Consider the following 20,213-nt stretch of genomic DNA (forward strand, 5'->3'; position numbering starts at 1 on the left):
CGGTTGTGTAAGGGAGAGGGGCTACAGCGATGGACAGGAGCAGGTCCTTTTGGAGTGTTTAGGGGTCACAGTGGCCCCACTTGTGATTGCATGTGTGGGGTGAGGGCACAGGCTCTGGGTGCGGAGCTGCACCGTTCACTGAGAATCCAGCACTGAGGACCTTGGGGCAAGCAAGGCAGGGCTGGGGCAAATGGGTATGTCAGGTCTGAGGTGTCCAAAGGGGTCAGCAAGTAGGTGAGCTGAAGGAACCTGGAGTTCAGCAGGGAGAGCAGGTCAGGAGGTGCCTGGGGAAGTGCTGTCGCATCTGGAGGGGAGTCATGGGTGTAGAAGAGGAAGGATCCCCAGACCGAGCTAGGGTGCTGCATTTAGAGCAGCATTTCTTAATTTTAGTGTTTCAGCATTTTGTACCTGGTAATTCTTTGTGGTGGGGGCGGTCCTGAACCTTGCAGGACGTTTGACAGCATCTTTGGCTCCTACTTACAGATGCCAGTAGCGGCCCCCCTCCCTGTATTCCAGACATTGCCGAACGTCCTTTAGAGGGGGAGAGAGAATCACTCTTAGCAAGAACCTCTGATTTCAGAGTTTGGGAGAAGAAAAGGCTGCAGAGTGGTTTTCAAGGCGATCACTGTGAGTGTTCCGGGGTAAGGGCTGCTATGCCAAGTGCTGCCGAGAAAGAGGGCAGAACAAGCCTGGTGCTTGGTGATGTGCAGTAGGGCACCCACAGAAGACCCTGGTGGAGGGTCTGCAGATGCCCTGCGGGGGTTAAGGAGAACGTGAGGAGGCTATGGGAGGCAGCAGAAAGGGGACAGGGCTGGGCGGGGGGCTTCTAAGGGGTGGGGCTGGCTTTGTAGAATAGAGGCAGTGACCATAAGGGGGGATAACTGAAGCAGGGGAACCCTGGGGTGAGATGAGAGGGGTTGGGCTCCAGGGCACAGGCTGAGGACTTGCCCGTCAATCAGCAAAGAGAGTTTGAGGTCAGATGCAGGCGGGTGTCGGGAGAGGGGGTGAGTTCCTGCCTGGACTTCCGTTTCCCCCTAAGTACCAGGTGGAGTCACAGCCTGGGGGGCGGAGGAGCGGCTGGGAGGTTGGAGAGGGAGGGAGGGAGGGATGCCAATTTTAACAAGTGGGAAAGTGAACGAACTAGGGAAGTTTGGAGATTTGTGGTCACGAATTTAGAGCAAGGCCAGTCGATGCAGAGAGTGTTTTGCTCCGGAAAGAGCAGCTGCTTGGTCAAAGGCAGGCAGTGGGTAGATGATTTAGGTTTGACCAGAGCTGGGGTTTTGTCAAGATCTTTATGCAGAGAGGACGACTGACTTCTATCATAGAGGACGTGACCCAAGGATCTGGGAAGTGGGGAGGTTGGGGCATACAGGATGGTCTGGTGATAAGAGTCCCACGGACTGAAAGGCTGGTTGGCGGGGGGGGGGGGGGGGGGCGTCTGGAGAAAGGTGAGGTGTGTGGCCCAATGGGGGTCTGTCCCACTGGGCCCTTAGGGGAGGGAAGGCACCGTTGTGAGCTGCTGGAGCCCCAGCCCAGGAGATCTAGTGGCACTATCTCACCTCTCAGGCCTGGAGAAGTGGCTCCATGGCTTCCAACTAAGGTCTCACAGCCAGCGATGGGACAACCGTCTTGCCCTTCTTTGGAAAAGGTGGATCGCTTCCACGGCTAGGTCCTTTCCCCATGGCCCCTCTTCCCAAGGACATCCCTCCAGGGCACCCTCATTTGGGCTGTCTTAGAATGCTCATGTTACGTGTGCACTGTTGCCTGCTGCCACTGTCCCTCACGGCCAATGACCTTGTGCCAGGTACCGGGGACAGAGAAGGGATGTCCACTGTGCTGGGCAGGGGCGATGTAACAAACCCATCAGACACCATCTGGGTACAGTGTGCTGAGTGTGGAAGTGGTGACGCCTGGGATCAAGGAACCTGGAAAATGGAGGTCCTCCTCTGCCTGAGAGCGTGGTGACTGGTGAGTGGGCCTTGAAATGTGAGTAGGAGCCCACCAAGCACAGAAGGAAGGGTGACAGGGTATCTCCATCATAGCAAACAGCCTCAGGGAAGGTCTGGAGAGTGGAGACCCAGGGCACTTCCAGAGTCCAACACTGGCCTGGCAGGGCATGGATGGAGGGCTGGGATCCACGTTGTGCCCTGCCTGCCCACTCCCCTGCTATGCATCGGGGAACGCTCCAGCTGCTCCTGCTGCTGGCTGTTGCTGGTCCGGGACTGAACTATGCCTATCCCTGTGGCACAGGATGTTGGCGCAAGGTCAGGTCTAGTTTGGGAAGAGCTGAAGGAAGCCTTGCTATGGCTAGTAGGCTCCAATTCCTGCACCTGGCAGCCTCATGGGGCTGGTTGGAGCAGGCAAGACCTGAAGGGGTATGTGTGTGTGTGGGAAGACGGTGAGCCTCAGAGAGGAGCAGGAGCTGTGTTATGTCATGGCCGCACGGCCCTGGAGAGCCAGCGCACCCACACTGCCCTTGTCCGTACTGGGATGCAGCTGGGAGGAGACGGCTGCAGTAGAAAGCGACAGCCTGGGGCAGCGGTATGGATGCCAAAGCAGCTCCTGCTGCCCAGAGGGCACATATCTCCCAGGTCTGCCAGCTGTAGACTCTGTCCCTGGCTGTCCCCACCTGGCCTCGTGCCCAGCTGGCCCAACGAAAGATGCCTAGCAAGGCTTGACACTCAGTAGACCCAAAGTTGTCACTTCTAGGAAGGCCCAGGTGAGCGTCCTCTGTGGGGACTTGCAGGGTGGGGAGGGCACACGGGCAACCCAGTCTCAGCTCCTGCAGCACCCCTTGAAGGAAGATGGGTCAGAAGACAAAGGCTGACGCTGGCTGCAGAGTCTGGGGAGATGCTCACTGGCCCCCAACCCACGTGTGGTTGGAGATGGTAGAAAGGCCGTTCCTCCCAATGCCCACGTGGGCCTCTGGCAGGCCCGGACTGTGCAGGCCTTGGGAACCCCGGGACGGGCAGGCACTTGCCTAAGTAGCTGCTCCCAGGCTCTCATGGCCACCCTCTGTCCTTCCTCAGGGAAGGGGCTACTGGCATCTCTCCATCACTGGTGATGTATGCCCAGGCGGCGCCCAGGTCCTGCCCAACCCAGAGGGTGGGAAAGACACATCCAGGAAACTGTCTAGCAGAGTGGTCGGTTTGCAGCTGAAGCCTGGGGTTGGGGGTGGGGAGGAGGCTGACTGCCCTGTCCGAACCCAGCCCTGGCAGCATCCACACCAGGGGCTGTGGGCACTTGCACCTCACCGGAGCTGGGGAGTCTGGCAGAATGACAGGGATGGGGGGATCAAGGAGGCACCTACTCCCAGCACCCCGCTGTGGCTGGGGTGCTGGTCTGGGTACCTGAGATGGGCACCTCCCACCTGAGCCTGGGGAGGCGCTAGACATTGTCCATGGGCACTGAGAGGCCCCGTGCTCTGCTCCCATGGAGGGGACAGGGAGGAGAGGAGGTCCAGCAGGTTGGATGGGGCCTGCGGGGAGCCCCACTGTCAGAGGTGGATTGGCGCTTATTTACACAGAGGATGCCTTGCAGAGTTGGGCTGTGAATAAGAGGCCTCGCTCAAGGCGGGGCTTATGACATTAGGGGCTCCAGAACGGGGGGGGGGGGGGGGGGGGAAATGCCCTCAGGGCTGCCCAGGCTGGTGCTGTTGGCGGGTGGCAGGGAGAGTGAGGGGGGGCCCTGAGGGAGAGCAGTTGCTCATAGCTCTTTGAAGGCAAGTGGGGGGCCTTAGTCTGAAGTTTTTTTACCCCAACCCTCTTTCCACTGTCACCCCCAGAAGAGCTTCAGTGTATATGGGGGGGAGCCAGGCAGGACCGCAGCAGGGAGGGAGGGTCAACCCCTTCCTCCGGGGTCACTACAGAAGCGGAGGGACACTCCTCCCTTCACTCCTCCCTTCACAGCTGCCCCTGAGACCTGCTTTTTCTTGGAGTTGTGTGACAAAGGCCCCACCCTTTGCTCCGCCACCGCAGGGTCTCCTTGCTTTATTCCCAGGAAGGGACCTCCCCTTCGCATCAGTCAAGGGGCGGCAGCTCGCCCCGTGCCCCGTACAAACCCTTGGCTGAGTCGCAGTTAATGCTGTGATTCGAATCCAAGCCAGTTTCCCTCTTACCTCCTTTGCCCTTAATGGAGGAAACTGAGGCAGCTGCACAGACACAAGACGCCGAAGTCCTAAGTCCCAGGCTGCGAGCGGTGGCTCCGGGACCCGGGCTGGGCTCGCGGGCGGCAGCAGGGGGCGCTCGCTGGTCCGACGGAGCCGGTCCGCGAGGGGAAGCGCCCGGGAAGGGTCGGGTCGGCTCCCCGCTCCCCCACCTCTCCGCGGGGTGTCTCCGCGGCCGGGCCGGGCGGGGCTGCGGTGTGTTACGACCCGGCCCCCAGCCCCACGCCCGCCCCGCCCTCCCTGCTGGCTCCCGGGCGGCGGAAGGGAGAGCAGCGCGCACCGGCGCCCGGCCCAGCCCGACTCCCCCGGAGGAGGGTCCCGTCCCGGTACCCGCCCGCGCGCCAGCTCCGCGTCCCGGCTCCCGGCTCCCACCGACCCCTCCAGAGCTGCACGCGTCCTGCCCGGGGGCCGGAGACCCCCGCCGCCCGGCCCCTCCGCTCTCCCGAGGTGCGGCCGCCGGGAGGCAGGGAGGGAGGCAGAGGCGCGGGGCGGGGTCCGGGCGCGGGGGGTCCGGGGGTCCGGGGCTGACGCCTCCCGCGAAGCGCACCTTCTGCCCACCTCGGTCCGCCCGCAGCCCCGCCTCCCTCCCGCGCCCGCGCCCGCCTCCAGTCTCCGCCCTCCCAGCCGCGCGCCCCGCTCTCCGCTCCCCTGCAGGCGCCGCTGGGGCGAGAGCCCGCGAGCTGAGCGGGCGCAGGGTCCTCCGCGCCTCCTCCGCGCCTCCTCGGAGAACCGGCCCAGCCTGGCCCGCGCCCCCAGGTCCAGCGCGTCCGGCATCCGCGTGGCGGGAGGGCGCGACTTTCTCCGGTCCCGCGTGGGACGGGGACGGCGGCGGGACAACTTGGAAAACTTCTCGGGGGCAGACGGCAGGGACCCCGGGCGCCGGTGGAGGAGGATGTAGGAGGGCGGCGGCCGGTCCCGGGTGTTCCAGACCTCCTAGGCCCCGCTCGTCCAGGCCATGGGGCTCCAGCGCCCTCGGCGCCTCTGGAGGGGCGCCGCTCTCGTCTAGCCGAACCGGGCAGCGCTGTCGTCCACGGGGTGCACCGGGCGGGCAGCGCTCCCTCTGCCCACGTCCCGCCCAGCCATGGACCACCAGGACCCCTACTCCGTGCAGGCCACGGCGGCCATCGCGGCGGTCATCACCTTCCTCATCCTCTTCACCATCTTCGGCAACGCGCTGGTCATCCTGGCTGTGTTGACCAGCCGCTCGCTGCGCGCCCCTCAGAACCTGTTCCTGGTGTCGCTGGCCGCCGCCGACATCCTGGTGGCCACGCTCATCATCCCTTTCTCGCTGGCTAACGAGCTCCTCGGCTACTGGTACTTCTGGCGCACGTGGTGCGAGGTGTACCTGGCGCTGGACGTGCTCTTCTGCACCTCGTCCATCGTGCACCTGTGCGCCATCAGCCTGGACCGCTACTGGGCCGTGAGCCGCGCGCTGGAGTACAACTCCAAGCGCACCCCGCGCCGCATCAAGTGCATCATCCTCACCGTGTGGCTCATCGCCGCCGTCATCTCGCTGCCGCCCCTCATCTACAAGGGCGACCAGGGCCCCCAGCCGCGCGGGCGCCCCCAGTGCAAGCTCAACCAGGAGGCCTGGTACATCCTGGCCTCCAGCATCGGATCGTTCTTTGCTCCTTGCCTCATCATGATCCTTGTCTACCTGCGCATCTACCTGATCGCCAAACGCAGCAACCGCAGAGGTCCCAGGGCCAAGGGGGGGCCTGGGCAGGGTGAGTCCAAGCAGCCCCGACCCAACCGTGGTGGGGCTTTGGCCTCAGCCAAGCTGCCAGCCCTGGCTTCTCTGGCTTCTGCCAGAGAGGTCAATGGACACTCGAAGTCCACTGGGGAGAAGGAGGAGGGGGAGACCTCTGAAGATACTGTGACCCGGGCCTTGCCACCCAGTTGGGCTGCCCTTCCCGACTCAGGCCAGGGCCAGAAGGAAGGTGTTTGTGGGGCATCTCCAGAGGATGAAGCTGAAGAGGAGAAGGAGGAGGAGGAGGAAGAGTGTGAACCCCAGGCAGGGCCAGTGTCTCCGGCCTCAGCTTGCAGCCCCCCGCTGCAGCAGCCACAGGGCTCCCGGGTGCTGGCCACCCTACGTGGCCAGGTGCTCCTGGGCAGGGGCGTGGGTGCTATAGGTGGGCAGTGGTGGCGTCGACGGGCGCAGCTGACCCGGGAGAAGCGCTTCACCTTCGTGCTGGCCGTGGTCATTGGCGTTTTTGTGCTCTGCTGGTTCCCCTTCTTCTTCAGCTACAGCCTGGGCGCCATCTGCCCGAAGCACTGCAAGGTGCCCCATGGCCTCTTCCAGTTCTTCTTCTGGATCGGCTACTGCAACAGTTCGCTGAACCCTGTCATCTACACCATCTTCAACCAGGACTTCCGCCGTGCCTTCCGGAGGATCCTGTGCCGCCCATGGACCCAGACGGCCTGGTGAGCCCGCCTGCGCTGCCCCTGTGGGGTTGGTGCGGTGGTGCCGGGGCCACCCTGCTTCTTGCCCTGCTGTGTGTGGCTGCCTCCCCTGGGCTTTCTGCTCCCTGCCCAGATCCTGCAGGCCTTGTCTTAGGAACCCCTTGGGAGGGATGGGCGGGGGGGTGTTAGCAAGGGTCCCAGTGAAGCCTCCCCTTGCCATCTTAGCTGTGGGGGACCCCTTCTCCACCCTCTCCCTGAGCACAGGCTGATGGAGGTGGTTCAAATTCTCCAGAACATAGCCAGACAGGAGAAGAGAGAGCACTTCTTTCTCAGAGCCCCTTGCTCTCCAGGCCACTGTCTGGCCTTCCCTTTCTTGAGGACCCTGTGTTCCTGGCAGGTCACTTGCTTGTGTTTTTGTTTCTTTTTCATCTCCCCCCACCCACAAAGAGCACGCAGCCAGCCTTCCACTTTCCCAGGGGGGCTTGCTACTGAGGAGGAGGAAGAAACGAAGACTGATCGCCCACACTAGGCACTCGCGGTCCCTGGCAGGCGCTGGGATGGGGGCTTATGGGGTGGCACCGTCTCCGGGCCCTCCTTTCCCCCTTCACCCGTTTTTGGATCTGTGGTTCCTTTAAAGGCCAGAACCATGGATCGGCTTCCTTACCCAGCACCCCTCCGGCAGGTGGGTGGCCACGTGGATGCCTCGCTGGGGCGGTCTTGGAGGCCTGGTCTCTGCCTCGACGGGAGATCCCCGATCACTGGCATTCACCCCCTGCAAAAATCGGGGCGACAATAGCTCGCCGCCTACTTGCTGCAGGGAGATGAAAGGCTTTGCAGAAAGCTTTGAGCTCCGTGGGGGAGCGCACTAGAGAACCAAAAATGTGATTATCCGGTGATATAAAAATCCCTTTCCTCTGTGTTTACCGCCACCTGTCTTCCTGTAGACTTTTGTTCTGTCCCTGGGGTGTGTGAGTTCCTACCCCAAACTGGAAGCAGGGAGTGGTAGACAGAATCACTATTTCAAGTTAAAGATCTCTTTGAGAATGTGTTCTTGTGGCTGCAAAGGTCTGAGTTATTATGCTACATGACAGCGTTTCGACATTTCACCTGCAGCACCAAGAGGGTTTTTAGCAGCTTGGGCCTCCCCAGTGGGGATAAGTCCTTTGTCAGCAAGGAGGCAATTTCCTCAGGACAGCCCACAATATCCATGCCTTGGGAACAGTCTAAGATGAGAGCCTGTGACAGGTGGCAGAGCCCCCAGGTGGGGTGCTGGCATGAGAGCCTGGTGGGCCCCTAGGGGAGTCTCCCACTGGAGTGACCAGCCAGGTCTCCAAGCCCCAAATGAGTCCTTATGAACCACAACTGATTCCGCCGGGGGGTGTTTGTGGACGGCCTCAGACACAGCCACGCTGCTCCCCCCACTCTGATGGGGCTGTGCACTGAGGACCCCCGCTTCCTGGTTCTCAGTCCCACCCCAAACCCGGCACCCAGGACAGTTGGAAGTGTGGAAAGGAGGTTTCCCAGCCTTCCCTTGGGGAGGGCCTGGCTTCAGCGCTGGGCCAGCAGGCATCTTAGCTTGGCAGATGTGGGGGCAACGGGCCAGATGGACCTGCCGGATTTGGAAGGGCACCGAGGGAGTTTTCTGAGTGTAGAGAGAATAGAGGGGACCAAAAAGAGTCCTTCCTGGGGTGCGGGAGGCCGCCCAGCTCGGTCCTCGGTGGGTTGTTATGAGGCCAGAGCATCGCCCCGGGATGTGGTGGGGAGCTGGGCCAGGGGAGGGATGGACTGTGACCCTCTGCTGGCCAGACTTGTGTGCGCCCCCATGGGACCCCCGTGACCTCTTATTGCGACATGCAGGTGTTTTTTTGTTTTGCTTTTTTTTTTTAAAAAAAAAACTCTGAGCTATTTTATCAATAAAGGATATTTTGTAATAAGTAAGTGGTGTCCTTATTGCCCAAGGGCTGTCTGGAGCAGTTATTCCTCAGCGGCTGGCACAGCAGACTCTGGGTGTTGGCCCAATGAGCTGGGGCTCCCTCCCAGGACCAGTAGTCCTCTCCTCCCTGAGATGTGGCTGGCTGGTCCCCCCAAGCCCCTGCCCTTCCTACCCGCCTTTGTCCACGAAGCATCCTTACTCATCATCACAAGCCAATGGGTGAAGGTGGCTGGAGGAGCCTGAGACTGACTCCCTGGAGGGAGGAGAAGGGAGGGCTTCCTGGAGGAGGTGGCCTTTGGGTTGGGTCTTGGAGGAAGAGCAGGAGTACACCAAGAGGCGAGACGGGAGGGTGTTTTGGTGGGGGAAGAGCATGTGTAAAGGATGTGACTGGTGGAATTGTGACTGAGTTTGAAAACGGCCCCAAGCTAGCCCCAGGTGGTCTGGTGCCACTGCCTTCCTGCCCTACTTAGTCGCCATAGAGTGGGCAGTCCCAGGGCTGAACCAGGTGGGCCTGGTCCCACGGGCAGGGGGGCAGAGGGCAGGCTGGCAGCAGGAGGCCGTGGGCAGGGCCAGCACCAGTGGCCAGCCCAGGGAGGGGAGGGAGGAAGGAGGAGACGTGAAGCCCCAGGGTCCTCAGTGTGAGGCCATCCCTTTACTTCCACACTGGCCCAGAATCTTCACTCTCACCACCTCCGTACTGGCATGGGCCATGCTTCCGCTAGGGACAACCAGCGAGACCTCCAGTGTACCCACCATCACTGACGGACATGGGGACATGGGCTTCACTGAGGACTTAACGAGAAAGACATGCCCTGCCCTGCTCTCAGCTCCCCACACCTGCCGAAGTACCCACTGCTGATGCCCAGAGGCCTGATATGCGTAGATAAGGATGGTTCATTGACTCCCTTTTACTGATCCGGGCTCTTGTTTGTCTGATGACCTCATTTAATCCTTATGCCTGACTATAAGGTAAGTATCAGCCCATTTTATACTAGCAAAATACAGGCCGAGAAAGCTGTAGTGACCTGCTCGAGGTCATCCAGGCCCAGCCTCTTTCTGTTGGACCACATTGTCCCCCAGTGCTTAAGCGTCTGCAAGGGGCAGGCCCTTGAGCCTGGGAGTAGAGAACCCCGCCCAGACTTTGGAAGTGGTGGTAGAAAGCTATACCCTCCTGGAACAGGACTGTTTGCAAGCCCATTTTGAATACATTATCTCGTTAATCCTCACAACCCTGCTGAGAGTGATCATTTTACAAAAAACGAAATTGAGACTTAAAGAGACCTCTCTAGGTCCTGAAATCACAAAACTGTGAAATTCAGGTGATGAAGAATCGTGATTCCATCTCTTCGGCCGGCTCTCATTCGGTAGTGCTGGGTATCTGAAGATCCTGAAACTGCACGTGGTGGATTCAGCAGGTGACTATGCTGTGATTGATTGTTCATGTCTGCCACTGCCACAGACTATGTAATTGATGGCAGGTGTGTCCTAGATTTTCCATTCCTGACAGCTCAGTCCAACCCCTGAACTGTATGAAGGAAGAGACTGGGGCCCAGAGAGAGGAGACGACTTACCTCAGGGGGCGTCGCACAGACACAGCTGGCTGAGCTGGATCTAGATCTAGACCCAGGTTGCCCATCATGCCACACTTTCACACTGAAGGGATTGCATCCGAACTCAAGGAATAGCAGGCCCACATTCAGGAAACATCTGCTGACAGTCAGCTGTGTGGCAGGACCTGTGCTTGGCTCGTCCCCATTTTGCTATCTCTTTCAGTTCTCAGATGAGGAACTGGGGGGCGGAGTCTCAGGCACCTGCCCAGGCCCCTCAGCTAATGGGGTGCAACTGGGCCCAGGACCTGGCTTCCTATCAGGCCTTCTCTCTCACGCTCCATTCCTGCAGCTCTCTGTGAGCAGGACCTGCTTTTGATTTCGCCCTGAGTCCATCTGAGGGCTACAGGTTGAAGAGACTGGCTGAGAGCAGCAGAGGTGGGAGTGAGGTAGGTGCAGCCCTCTGCCTCCAGGAATAATCCTGGCAAGTCACCTGGCGGTGAGGGTGGCAGGCGTGGGGGACGGGTGCGAGGCCCGCAGGGGCGCTTAGGCCTGGCAGTTCACCAGGTGGATGGGAGCTGTCTCAGCTGGTCACATCATCCTTCCAGACACCCCTTTCTTAAGACGTTGCTGCTGCAGAACGCAGTGTAAGAGGAGCTGGGCAGAGCAGGATGAGGAATATTCCACAGCCGCACTTCCTCTCTGAGAACCTGGGTCCTTACATGGCAAGGATACCCTTGAGAGGGCCTTAAGAGGCAGCTCTACCTTGGGATGGCTGCTGAGAACTTTGGGGCTGCTGAGAGCTCCTCTTTGGAGCACTGTGGCTGAAGGGACTCCTGACCCTTGTTAAAGAAGGGACCTGTGGCAGGAGAGCCCGGTTGATCTGTCACCAGTACTCAAGGTGGAGGAGGCTTGTGGGTTCATCAGGTCCTGGACCCTCTCCCCATCCTCTGCATGGTCACCCTGTGTGTGGGGGGCCACTGGCAAGGGGTGTGAGACCTTGCCCAGCTCCCACCTGCAAATGGGTTTGCCGCTGGCTGGGGAGGAGGCATCGGCCTGTCTGCAGTCAGACCTGGGCAGCATTTGGCTTCCCTGGCACTGGCAGGGCTTTCTGCTCCCAGATCCTGGTTGCTGTGGGTGGCAGGGCAGGGGGAGGTGGGGAACGCAGGATTCATGTCCTGTCCCTGCCACCACCTGTTGGGCTGTCCTTAGGCAGGACTCGGTCCCCCTCTGGGCCTTAGTGTCCTCGTCTGCCCAGGCAGGATTGCCCCTGTGGTCCCCCGGGTTCCCCAGCTTGGGGCTCCATCTCTGCCTTCCCCCCACTGCCACTCCCTGCCCAGCTCCCTGGGAGGTCCAGACATGAAGGTTCTGGGAGTTAATCAGTTGTTCTTAGTGTCAGGCTCGTGGGCAGGATGGCCGGCAGGATGGCGGTGGTGTTTTCCTCACCTTTGTACCTCAGCATAAAGTTAAATGGTTCTGGAGTAACGGATTGGTTTGGGGCCCTCTGAGATGTGCCGTGGTGAAAGGAATCATGACAGTCCTGAGATATTAGGGTCCAGGGCCGGACACCCATCATCTGAAATTGATGTGATTACTATGCCTGTTTCACAGGCAAGGAAATTGAGGCAGAGGCAATCGGCTGAGGTCATCCAGAACCAGGACATAAACGTACCCAATCTCATTTCAGTGGTGTCACCCACTGGCCTCACTCTGCCTCCTCAACAGCCCTGCCTCCAGCACCAACCTCTGCCTCTTCCCAGCCCTGCCTCCTGCACCAGAGCTCAAGCTCTGGGTCTTTCCCAGTCCAGCAGAGCCCCTGCCCTGTGTGAGCTTGGGAGCCTCTCCTGCTGACCCCAGCCACTCTCGGCAGCTCTCCCTGTTGGCTGGCCCTTCCACGAGAGCAGGAGCCCTGGCAGGGGGTACAAGACTACCACCCTCCCAGGCTCTGCTCACTGTCAGCAGGGGAGGCGGGGAGCTCTGGGCTAATTTTAGATTCTGGGATTCTTCGTGCTCCTGCATCCGTCCGCTTTTCCATCTGGGCTTGGGGAAGGCTGTTGTCAGAAGGCCAGTGCTGGAAGGGCCTGGATGTCAGCTCGCACCCTCCCCCGGGCTTGTCTGCTCTGATCTTCTCACACCCTGGACTGACCCTGGCCAAAGGCTCCTGCCCTTGGCGTGGCCTTGAGGCCAACGATTGATCCGCAGTGGTTTCAGAGACGAGGTGCCCCTTTACCGCCCGCCCGCTACCCCCTGGGATTCTACGTTCCCACCTTCCTCCACTCTCCCTTCTCCTCCCTTCTTCCCTTACCCTATCCTGGCCCTTCCCACTTCCGGGTCCTCAGCACCTCCCCCTCCTCTGAACCTCCTGTTGCCTCCTGCTAATCACCTGACCCCTGCCTTGCCCAGGGGGTTGGTCCTGACTCTTCCTGAGCTTACGGGCTCCACGGAGCACTGGTGCCTGCGAGGGGACCGGAACAGACTGGAGACCAGAAAAGAGCCTCCCTCCCTGGAAAGTCAGGGCTATTTCTGTCCTTGCGGCAGCCCATGGGGCCCCCGCTCTCCCGCAGGGCAGGCGGGGGAGTTGCCGAGGATCTTGACCTTTGATTTCCCCGGGGAGAGGGCAGGCCCCTTCTGGAGCTGCAGGGTGGACCCCACCAATCTCAGAGCAGCTGGGACTCAGATGGAATTTACTCCCCACCCGTGGGGACTGGAGCTGCTTCAAGAGGGAAGAGGGCTGGGCTGTGGTGTGGGGGACCCAAGTGTCTTGGTGTCACAGCTCAGCCCAGCCCAGTCACAGCCACAAAGGGAGGGTGAGAGGCTACCTGGGCCCGCCACTTGGATTCCCCAGTCGGGGAGCCGAGGGTTAAACGCAGCCTTCCTCCTCCCGGTGTGGGAAGGACCGGTGGAGCAGCCACAGCAGCAGGTCCCTGTTCGTCAGGTTCAGCTTTGATGCAGCTGTTCCAGCTGCAAATCCCCTCAGCCTGCAGCCCCTCTACCCCCGCCAGCCTGGCAGCTGGATTTGGGTGGGCACCTGGCTGGCAGCTCTTTGAGGGATTCCTCAGCTGTTTCAGGGTCCAGAGGCTCAGGGCATGATCCTAGGAGGACCACCAAATTCCTGGGTGGCCCCGGGCAAGTCTGCTCACCTCTCTGGGTTTCAGATGCCTCCTTGTCAAGTGAGGGGGTCAGAGAGGAGCATGGTTCTAATGATGTCCTGGGCGCTTCCCCTGGAGAGATGAGGGGAAACCGAGGCCTCCTGCCCCCCGCCCCCCGCCCCCCGCTGCCAACCTTTCTACTTGTTGATTGTTCAGGAAGCGGTTCCCCTCACTGCTCACCAGGTTTCCTCCTCTGCCCTCCTGCCTGCACCCATGGAGCCTCCATCCCCCAACCCCATCCGGGCTCAAGTCACACCCCTCACCTGTGTCCCAGGGAAATCTAGGTGGCTGAGCCCCAGAAGGGTCATCTTGAAAGACATTCCCCAGGGCAGGTGGAAGCGGGTGGGAGAGGGGAGTGGCCATCTGCCTGGGCTGGACATGGTGTCTACAGTAAGGCTGGGAGGGGCGCTGGAGTTGGGGGGCAACAGAGGAGGCCGTAGGTGAGGTCCTCTGGGAGGGGCAAGTGGGGAGGTGGGCTCTGGGAAATCAGGCTTCCACGGGGCCACGGTTCAGGATGGTGCACGAGAAGATGCGGCTCCTAACCAGAGACCTGCTTTCACCCCAGCAGGGCTGGGTCTGTGCCCAGGGGCTTCCTCTGAGAGGACAGCCCGAGAGGGCAGGGACTTGGCTGCCTCGTCTGTACCTGTGCTCCTCACCTTCCGGCAGAACCTGGCCTGCAGCAGGTGCCCAGGAAATATTTGTTGGGGAAGTGAGTTTTCCCAGCAAACTGGGGCAGCCTTGGCTATCTAAGGCTGGGGACCCTGGGCTCTGGGAGTGTCTCTGATTTGGGGTTTTCGTTTTCCGTTTTGTTTTGTTTTCTCCATAGTTTCCGAGAGAAATTCTGTCAGAAAACTCCATCCTGGTCCTGGCTGAGCTAGAGGCAGGAGAACTGTCCCCACAGCACCCGGGATGCACCAGGGCATCTGGAGAGGTGGTGGCAGGGAACAGACCCAGAGAACAGAGGCTCAGACAGGGCCCAACAGAGAGGGGATGGGCAGAGAGAGGGCATGGGTGGGGCCATTCCTGGAGCAGCATGGAAAGAGCACTGGCTTTGGAGTCACAGCTGGCTGTACTCCTTACCAGATATATGGTCTCAGACAGACCGCTAAACCTCTCTGAGCCTTGACTTGCTCACATTTAAAATGGGCCAGGTGTGGTGGCTTGTGCCTGAAACCTCAGCACTTTGGGAGGCTGAGGCAGGAGGATCTCTTGAACCCAGGAGTTGGAAACCAGCCTGGGCAACATAGTGAAATCCCATCTTTACAAAAATTTTTTAAAATTAGCCAGGTGTGGTGCCGTGCACCTGGGGTCCCAGCCATTGGGAGGCTGAGGTGGGAGGATCGCTTGAGCCCAGGTGTTTGAGGCCATAATGAGCTGTGCTTGCACCACTGCACTCCAGCCTGGCAATGGAGCAAGACCCTGTATCAAAAATAAAAAAAAAAGGGGGAGAAAATAATTAAAATAAATAAATAAAATGGGATAAATCAACTATTTTAAGATTGGGGAGCGTGTTGAGAGGTAGAGATGACATGTAAGGTGTTCCTATAGAGTGCGAGGGTACAGACAGGCACCTACAAATGGCAGACCCATTACATTTAATCCTCTGGACCCTCAGGTTCTCTTCAAAGTGCACGGGCAGAGCTCCCTGCCCCAGTTGTCCTCTGACTCCTGCTGAGAGGCCTGATGGAAGGAGGGTGGTCTCTGCCCCGTGTCCTTCCTGCTCTCACCCCACGCGTCTGTGGGCTCCAGGACTCTCCCATGGAGGGCTTCGGCAGGCCCTCTCCAGTGTGGAGCTAGTAGGGGAAGGTTCTTAGGCAGCTGTGTCAAATGTGCCACATGTGAGTGTTTATGCCCTTCTTGCTGTGCCCATTCCAGACATCAGTAATGGGCCCCAGAGCTCTCTCCATGACTAAGACAAAGTTGCAGGGAGTCTCAGGCAGCAAACAATCGCTGGTGTGAAAGATGAAACCGTTTGTCCCTGGGATCTGTGGAGAACCCCAGCCTTGTCCTTGGTGGGTGTAGGGGAAAGGGCTGCCCACCCCGGTGTGAGGGGTATTATCCAGGGCAATAAAGAGGGCCATCCCCAGAGACCTCTAGGATTCCCGTGCTGCTGCTGCAGTAGGGGCATCCAGGGGTCAAATGTCAGCACCCAGGAGGACCCCAGTATTCGGAGAAAGCCTGCATCAGAAACACAGCCAGTGAGCAGAGAGAAGGGTAGGTGTTGGCGAGGATGGGAGCTTCTTGAGCCAGCACACCTTGACTTAGGCTGGAGATGGGCGGGAAGGGCGATGAAGGGATGCAGGGGCACTTGGAGGTCCTATTCTCTCAGGAGTGTGGAAAGCAAGGCAAGGATGGTTCAAGTACCACCTGAGCCCACGCAGTTGAATTCCCTGTACCAGCACAGTGCTCCACAGCAAAGGGGCCAACCCTGCAGTTTCCATCCTGACAACACAGGGAGCCCCCATCCATGTGTGTCAAGATATTTGTGTCTCATTCCCTGTGTATCCCAGAACCATGTGTGACAATGCCCAGCAAACAGTGAAAACAGAAGGGCTGGCCTGGCTTGTCAGTGGCCCCGGACACCAGTCTCTCAGGGGTGCTAAAATATCCCTGGAAAAGGGGTGAGATGGAGAAAACTATATTTATGAGATCTCCTCCCAGAGAGGGAGGAATAGTTGAAGCCTCTAGAGACAGGCTTGAACAACAACAGATGCTGGTTGTTTGTTAAGTGGCCCTTGCGGAGGGCGGCTGGGCTGAGTGCCCTTACAGCACAGGGTTGGTGTTGCTGAGTGGGGTAGGCAAGTTTGGGGCTGGAAGGGAATTGCTGGAGACCTTGGAGGTGGGCACGTGCCCTTTGCCACTGCACCCACCTCAGCTGCAGTCACAGGATGGACCGCTGGTCCAGGATACACAATTTACAGCGCCCTGTGTCAAATCTACCTTGACACTAGTCTCCAGTGTGCTAAGCTCTGTGCCAGGCTCAAAGGCCACAGAGAGCCAACACCGCCTTGCACCCTCGCTGTGAGATGGGGTCAAGCCACCAGTGCCAAGGGCACAGAGCACTGAGGGATGGTGTGAGTGACCCTTGGGGAAGGCAAGGATCAGCGGGCACCCGAGTGGGTGGGCCTTGGTGGAGAGTAGGGAGGAGGGTCTGTGGGAGGGTGGCGCCCTGCAGAGGGCTAGAGGGCTGGAGGCCAGCGTCACAGGCAGGAGAAGGGGAGTGGGGGGCATGCCATCCAGATTGTGGCTTGGGTGTGGGCTCACGCATGTTCTGAGGTGACTTCTGGCCCCAGGCTGCCCCCTCAGGGGCAAGGGACAGGGCAGTGAGGCCCCAGGCCAGCAGCCAGGCTCCAGGAGGCAGCTGACTAACATAAGCTGGGATGTCAGAGGCTCCTGTCTCCAGGAAGTGGAGAAGAGTGATGAGTGTCAGGAGCTGGCCTCGAGTGCAGAGGAGCCGGGGAAGTTGGGGAGAGGAGGGGGAGGAAGGAGGAGGAGGGGGAAGAGGGAGGGGAGGAGGGGTAAGGAGGAGGGGAGGAGGGGGAAAGAGGGGGAGAGGAGAAGGGGGGAGGAGGGGGAGAGGAGGAAGGGAAGGAAAAGGAGGAGGAGGAGGAGGAAGGGGGAGAGGAGGAAGAAGGGGAGCCAGAGATGGAGGGGGAAGAGGAGGAGGGGGACAAGACAGGGAGGAGGAAAAGGGGAGGAGACAGCAGTCACAGTTGAAGGTGTCCAACAAACTTGTTTTCTTCTCTCTGGCCTGAAGTCTCAGGCTGTTGCCCCCTGGGTCCAGGAAGGGCACTGGTCTTCCGGAGCCCTGCTGCACACCTGGCACCCCTGTGTCCTGAGGATGTCTTAGAATCCCAGGCAGTGGAGGGTGGGAGAGAGGACCCCGTGAGTGCAGGCAAAAGGAACCAGGTTTCCAGGAGCCTGTTTGGAGGAAGAGAACAACCTGGTGCTTTGAATTTGATTTTTAGCCCTTCCATTCTGCAAACGAAGAAACCTGGCCCAGGCGGTTGAGGGATGTATCCCAGCTCCTGTGTCTGATAATGCGTGGAACCACTCTGGAGCCCAGCTCTCCACACACCCAGGGCACAGCCGTCTGCGTGGGGCCTCAGCCCACACTCCTGTGAGGAGCAGGGGCAGGAGGGAAGGGGCGGCCTGCGGTGGTGAGAACAGGCCTCGGGGTGTGGATGGAAGGGCCGGGGGCAGGCGGGCCCTAGCTGTCCCGCAGCCATCAGGTTCACATGACACCCATCTCGGCCCACCTGCCAGGCTTCCCGATACCACTGAAGGGTAAACGTGTGGGTGCCCCAAGTCCTCTGCCTTTCATGGCCAGTGGGGAGCCCCTTTCCCGTCCTGGCTGCAGACCTCATCGGGGTGGCTCGGACACAGCCCCTCGTGTCCACACTCTGGCCTAGGTGGAGCCGCAGAAGATGCAGGCTGCTCTCACTCTGCCCAGGCCCCTCGCCTCCCCTGGACACACCAGCTCCCCAGGCCTGGGCTGGGGCCACCTGTGGCCAGTGCACCCCCTTTCCCTGCCCCTCCCTCCATTGGGGTGAACCCTGACTGCCCGAGGTCACGGTTCACCCGCTGCCCTGGAGCCTCAGTGCAGGGCCGAGAGGCTGCTCACTCCACTGAGTGCCTGTTGGGTTTACCTGTGCCCCTCTGATCACAGCTGACTGCGAGCTCTTTGGGGATGTTTAGCCTCTGTCAATCTAGGGCCATCCACAGCTGCAGGGACAGACCTGCATCCGGGGGCATGCAAGGGAGTCCAACACAGGGGGGCAGCTTGCACGAAGGGCTGTCCTGCAGGGCCTTGGCCCCCTGCACTCTCTCTTCTCAATTCTTCCCCTTGTCTTTGTTTAAATCAAATCTTCTGTCAAAGAATTCTCTAGAAGGGCTCCAAATCCTCAGCTTGGCTGGGTGTGATGGCTCACACCTGTAATCCCAGCACTTTGGGAGGTGGAGGCAGGGAGATCACCTGAGGTCAGGAGTTCAAGACCAGCCTGGCCAATACAGTGAGACCCCATCTCTACTAAAAATACAAAAAATTAGCTGGACATGGTGGTGGGCACCTATAATCCCAGCTACTAGGGAGGCTGAGGCAGGAGAATTGCTTGAACCCAGGAGGCGGAGGTTGCAGTGAGCCGAGATCACGCCATTGCACTCCAGCCTGGGCAACAAGAGTGAAACCCCATCTCAAAAAACAAAAAACCCCACAAAAATTAGCTGGGTGTGGTGGCATGAGCCTGTAGTCCCAGGTACTCAGGAGGCTGAGCCAGGAGAATCGCTTGAACCTGGGAGGCAGAGGTTGCAGTGAGCCAAGATCACGCCAGTGCACTCCAGCCTGGGGGACAGAGCAAGACTCAGTCTCAAAAAAAAAAAAATGGCCTCACCGACTGCAGTTCCATCACATTAGTTCTCTCTCTCTCTCTCTCTCACACACACACACACACACACACACACACACACACACACACACATCCCTTCCCACTCAACAGCCCCACTCCTCAGGGGCAGTCAGCTTGGAGCCCCTGGAAGCCCCAGCCTCTGGGCTCTCTTCTCTCCCAGCTGGGTCACCCCTCACCCCTGGCCTGCCTTTCCAGGTCCAGGGTGCTATTTCAGGGAGGTGCTGGGGTCTGGGTCCCGTCCTTGAGGAAGCTCCCTCGCGATGACCCTGGAGGCTGTGAAGAAAGCCCTCTCTCATCCCAGTGATGCCAGCCAGGCAGAGACCTGGGCTTGGGGCAGGAGACCCGAGGCATGTGAAAGGCCAGGGCTTCATCCTCCCAGAGCCTGGGATCCGGACAAGCAGGCCCCCTGCAGAGGCTGCGTCTGAGCTCTTGGCTGCCCAGGCCAGGCCACTCTCTCTCCCTGCCCTCCGAGCTCCCCAGGGCTGGGATGTGCCCCTGTCCCGTGGACCTGGCAGTCCTGGGGTGGATGTCCAGGAGGTTCTGTGGGTGTGAGGCCTGTGGCCCAGAGGACAGAGGAGAAAGGGCAGCTGTGGATGCCGCAGGCTTAGTGGCTGGAGCTCCCCTAGGCTGGAGGGGCTGGATGCGAGCCTTGGCCTTCAGGGTCCCCCAGACTTGAGAGATTCCACCAAATAGAGCCCAGGTCCCACAGTAACTCTGCAGTGTTTCCCAAATACTGGAGTGTCCAGTGGGTTGCAATAGAAATAATCATCTCAAGGGCCACAGTAGTGTAGAGTCTGTAGAGAGCCAGGCGCAGAGAACACTTTCTCCTTTTCTTCTCATCCACAAATGCTGTCTCCAGCGTTTTCCAGGAGGTGTCAGGGGATGAGGTTTGTAAGAACAGCCTGTCTCTAGATCTGCCCAGGAGCAGTTCTTGGCCCTGGAAATCATCTGGGGTGGGACCGTGTAGAGCAGTTTAGTTGCTGTGTGACCTCAGAGAAGTTACTCAACTTCTCTGACTCTTATATTATCATCTGTAAAATGAGGTTCCTGCTGCACCTCACTCTCAGGGTCCTGAGGAGAGTTAGGTTGAGATGCTTGTCACAGAGGCAGTGTCCGTGCACACGGCCTGGGTTTGCTGTCAGCCCTAGGCAGGATGGGTGGGGAGGCGGGACCTGGGCCCTTGGCTATGGCTCAGAAGGTCTGCCCTGGGGTGGCCTGGCCTCAGGGATTAGGAAGGTCCTGGCTAGGCGCAGGTGGAGGGAAGGGTCTGGGATGAAGCAGGGGTGAATGGGGGCTCGGGCTGCCTCTGAGACCCCGTTTTTGGGCTGTAGCACCCACCAGAGCTGTCACCTCTTCTCTTGGTTATTCACCAGTAATTACCCTAAATGCTACATCTGTTGTCATAACAACATCTTACCCATCCTTAGATAAAAGCCCTGTTTGCAGGGGAGTCAGGCTGTCTCCAGCTCCCCAAGCTCCATCACTGTCCCTCACAGCCCTCCTTGGGGTTCCCCAGCGGGTCCTTCTCCCTCCCATTTGGGTCTTCTAGAGAGGTCACTCCAGCGTTTCCAAATGGTCTTCTCTGTCTCCCTTTGTCTTCCTGGGTCTCTC

General features: G+C 59.6%; 1 protein-coding gene across 1 annotated transcript; it reads left to right on the forward strand.

The window, feature by feature from the left end:
* Window positions 1-4,806: 4,806 nt before the first annotated feature.
* ADRA2B (adrenoceptor alpha 2B) lies at window positions 4,807-8,502 on the forward strand. The gene is made up of 2 exons (XM_031655486.1): window positions 4,807-6,589; window positions 7,016-8,502. Coding segments are annotated over exons 1-2 (1,344 nt in total). The 5' UTR covers window positions 4,807-5,246; the 3' UTR covers window positions 7,017-8,502.
* The last annotated feature ends 11,711 nt before the right edge of the window (window positions 8,503-20,213 follow it).

Source organism: Papio anubis, chromosome 14 (genome assembly GCF_008728515.1).
Source record: "Papio anubis isolate 15944 chromosome 14, Panubis1.0, whole genome shotgun sequence".
Classification (NCBI taxonomy): Eukaryota; Metazoa; Chordata; class Mammalia; order Primates; family Cercopithecidae; genus Papio; species Papio anubis.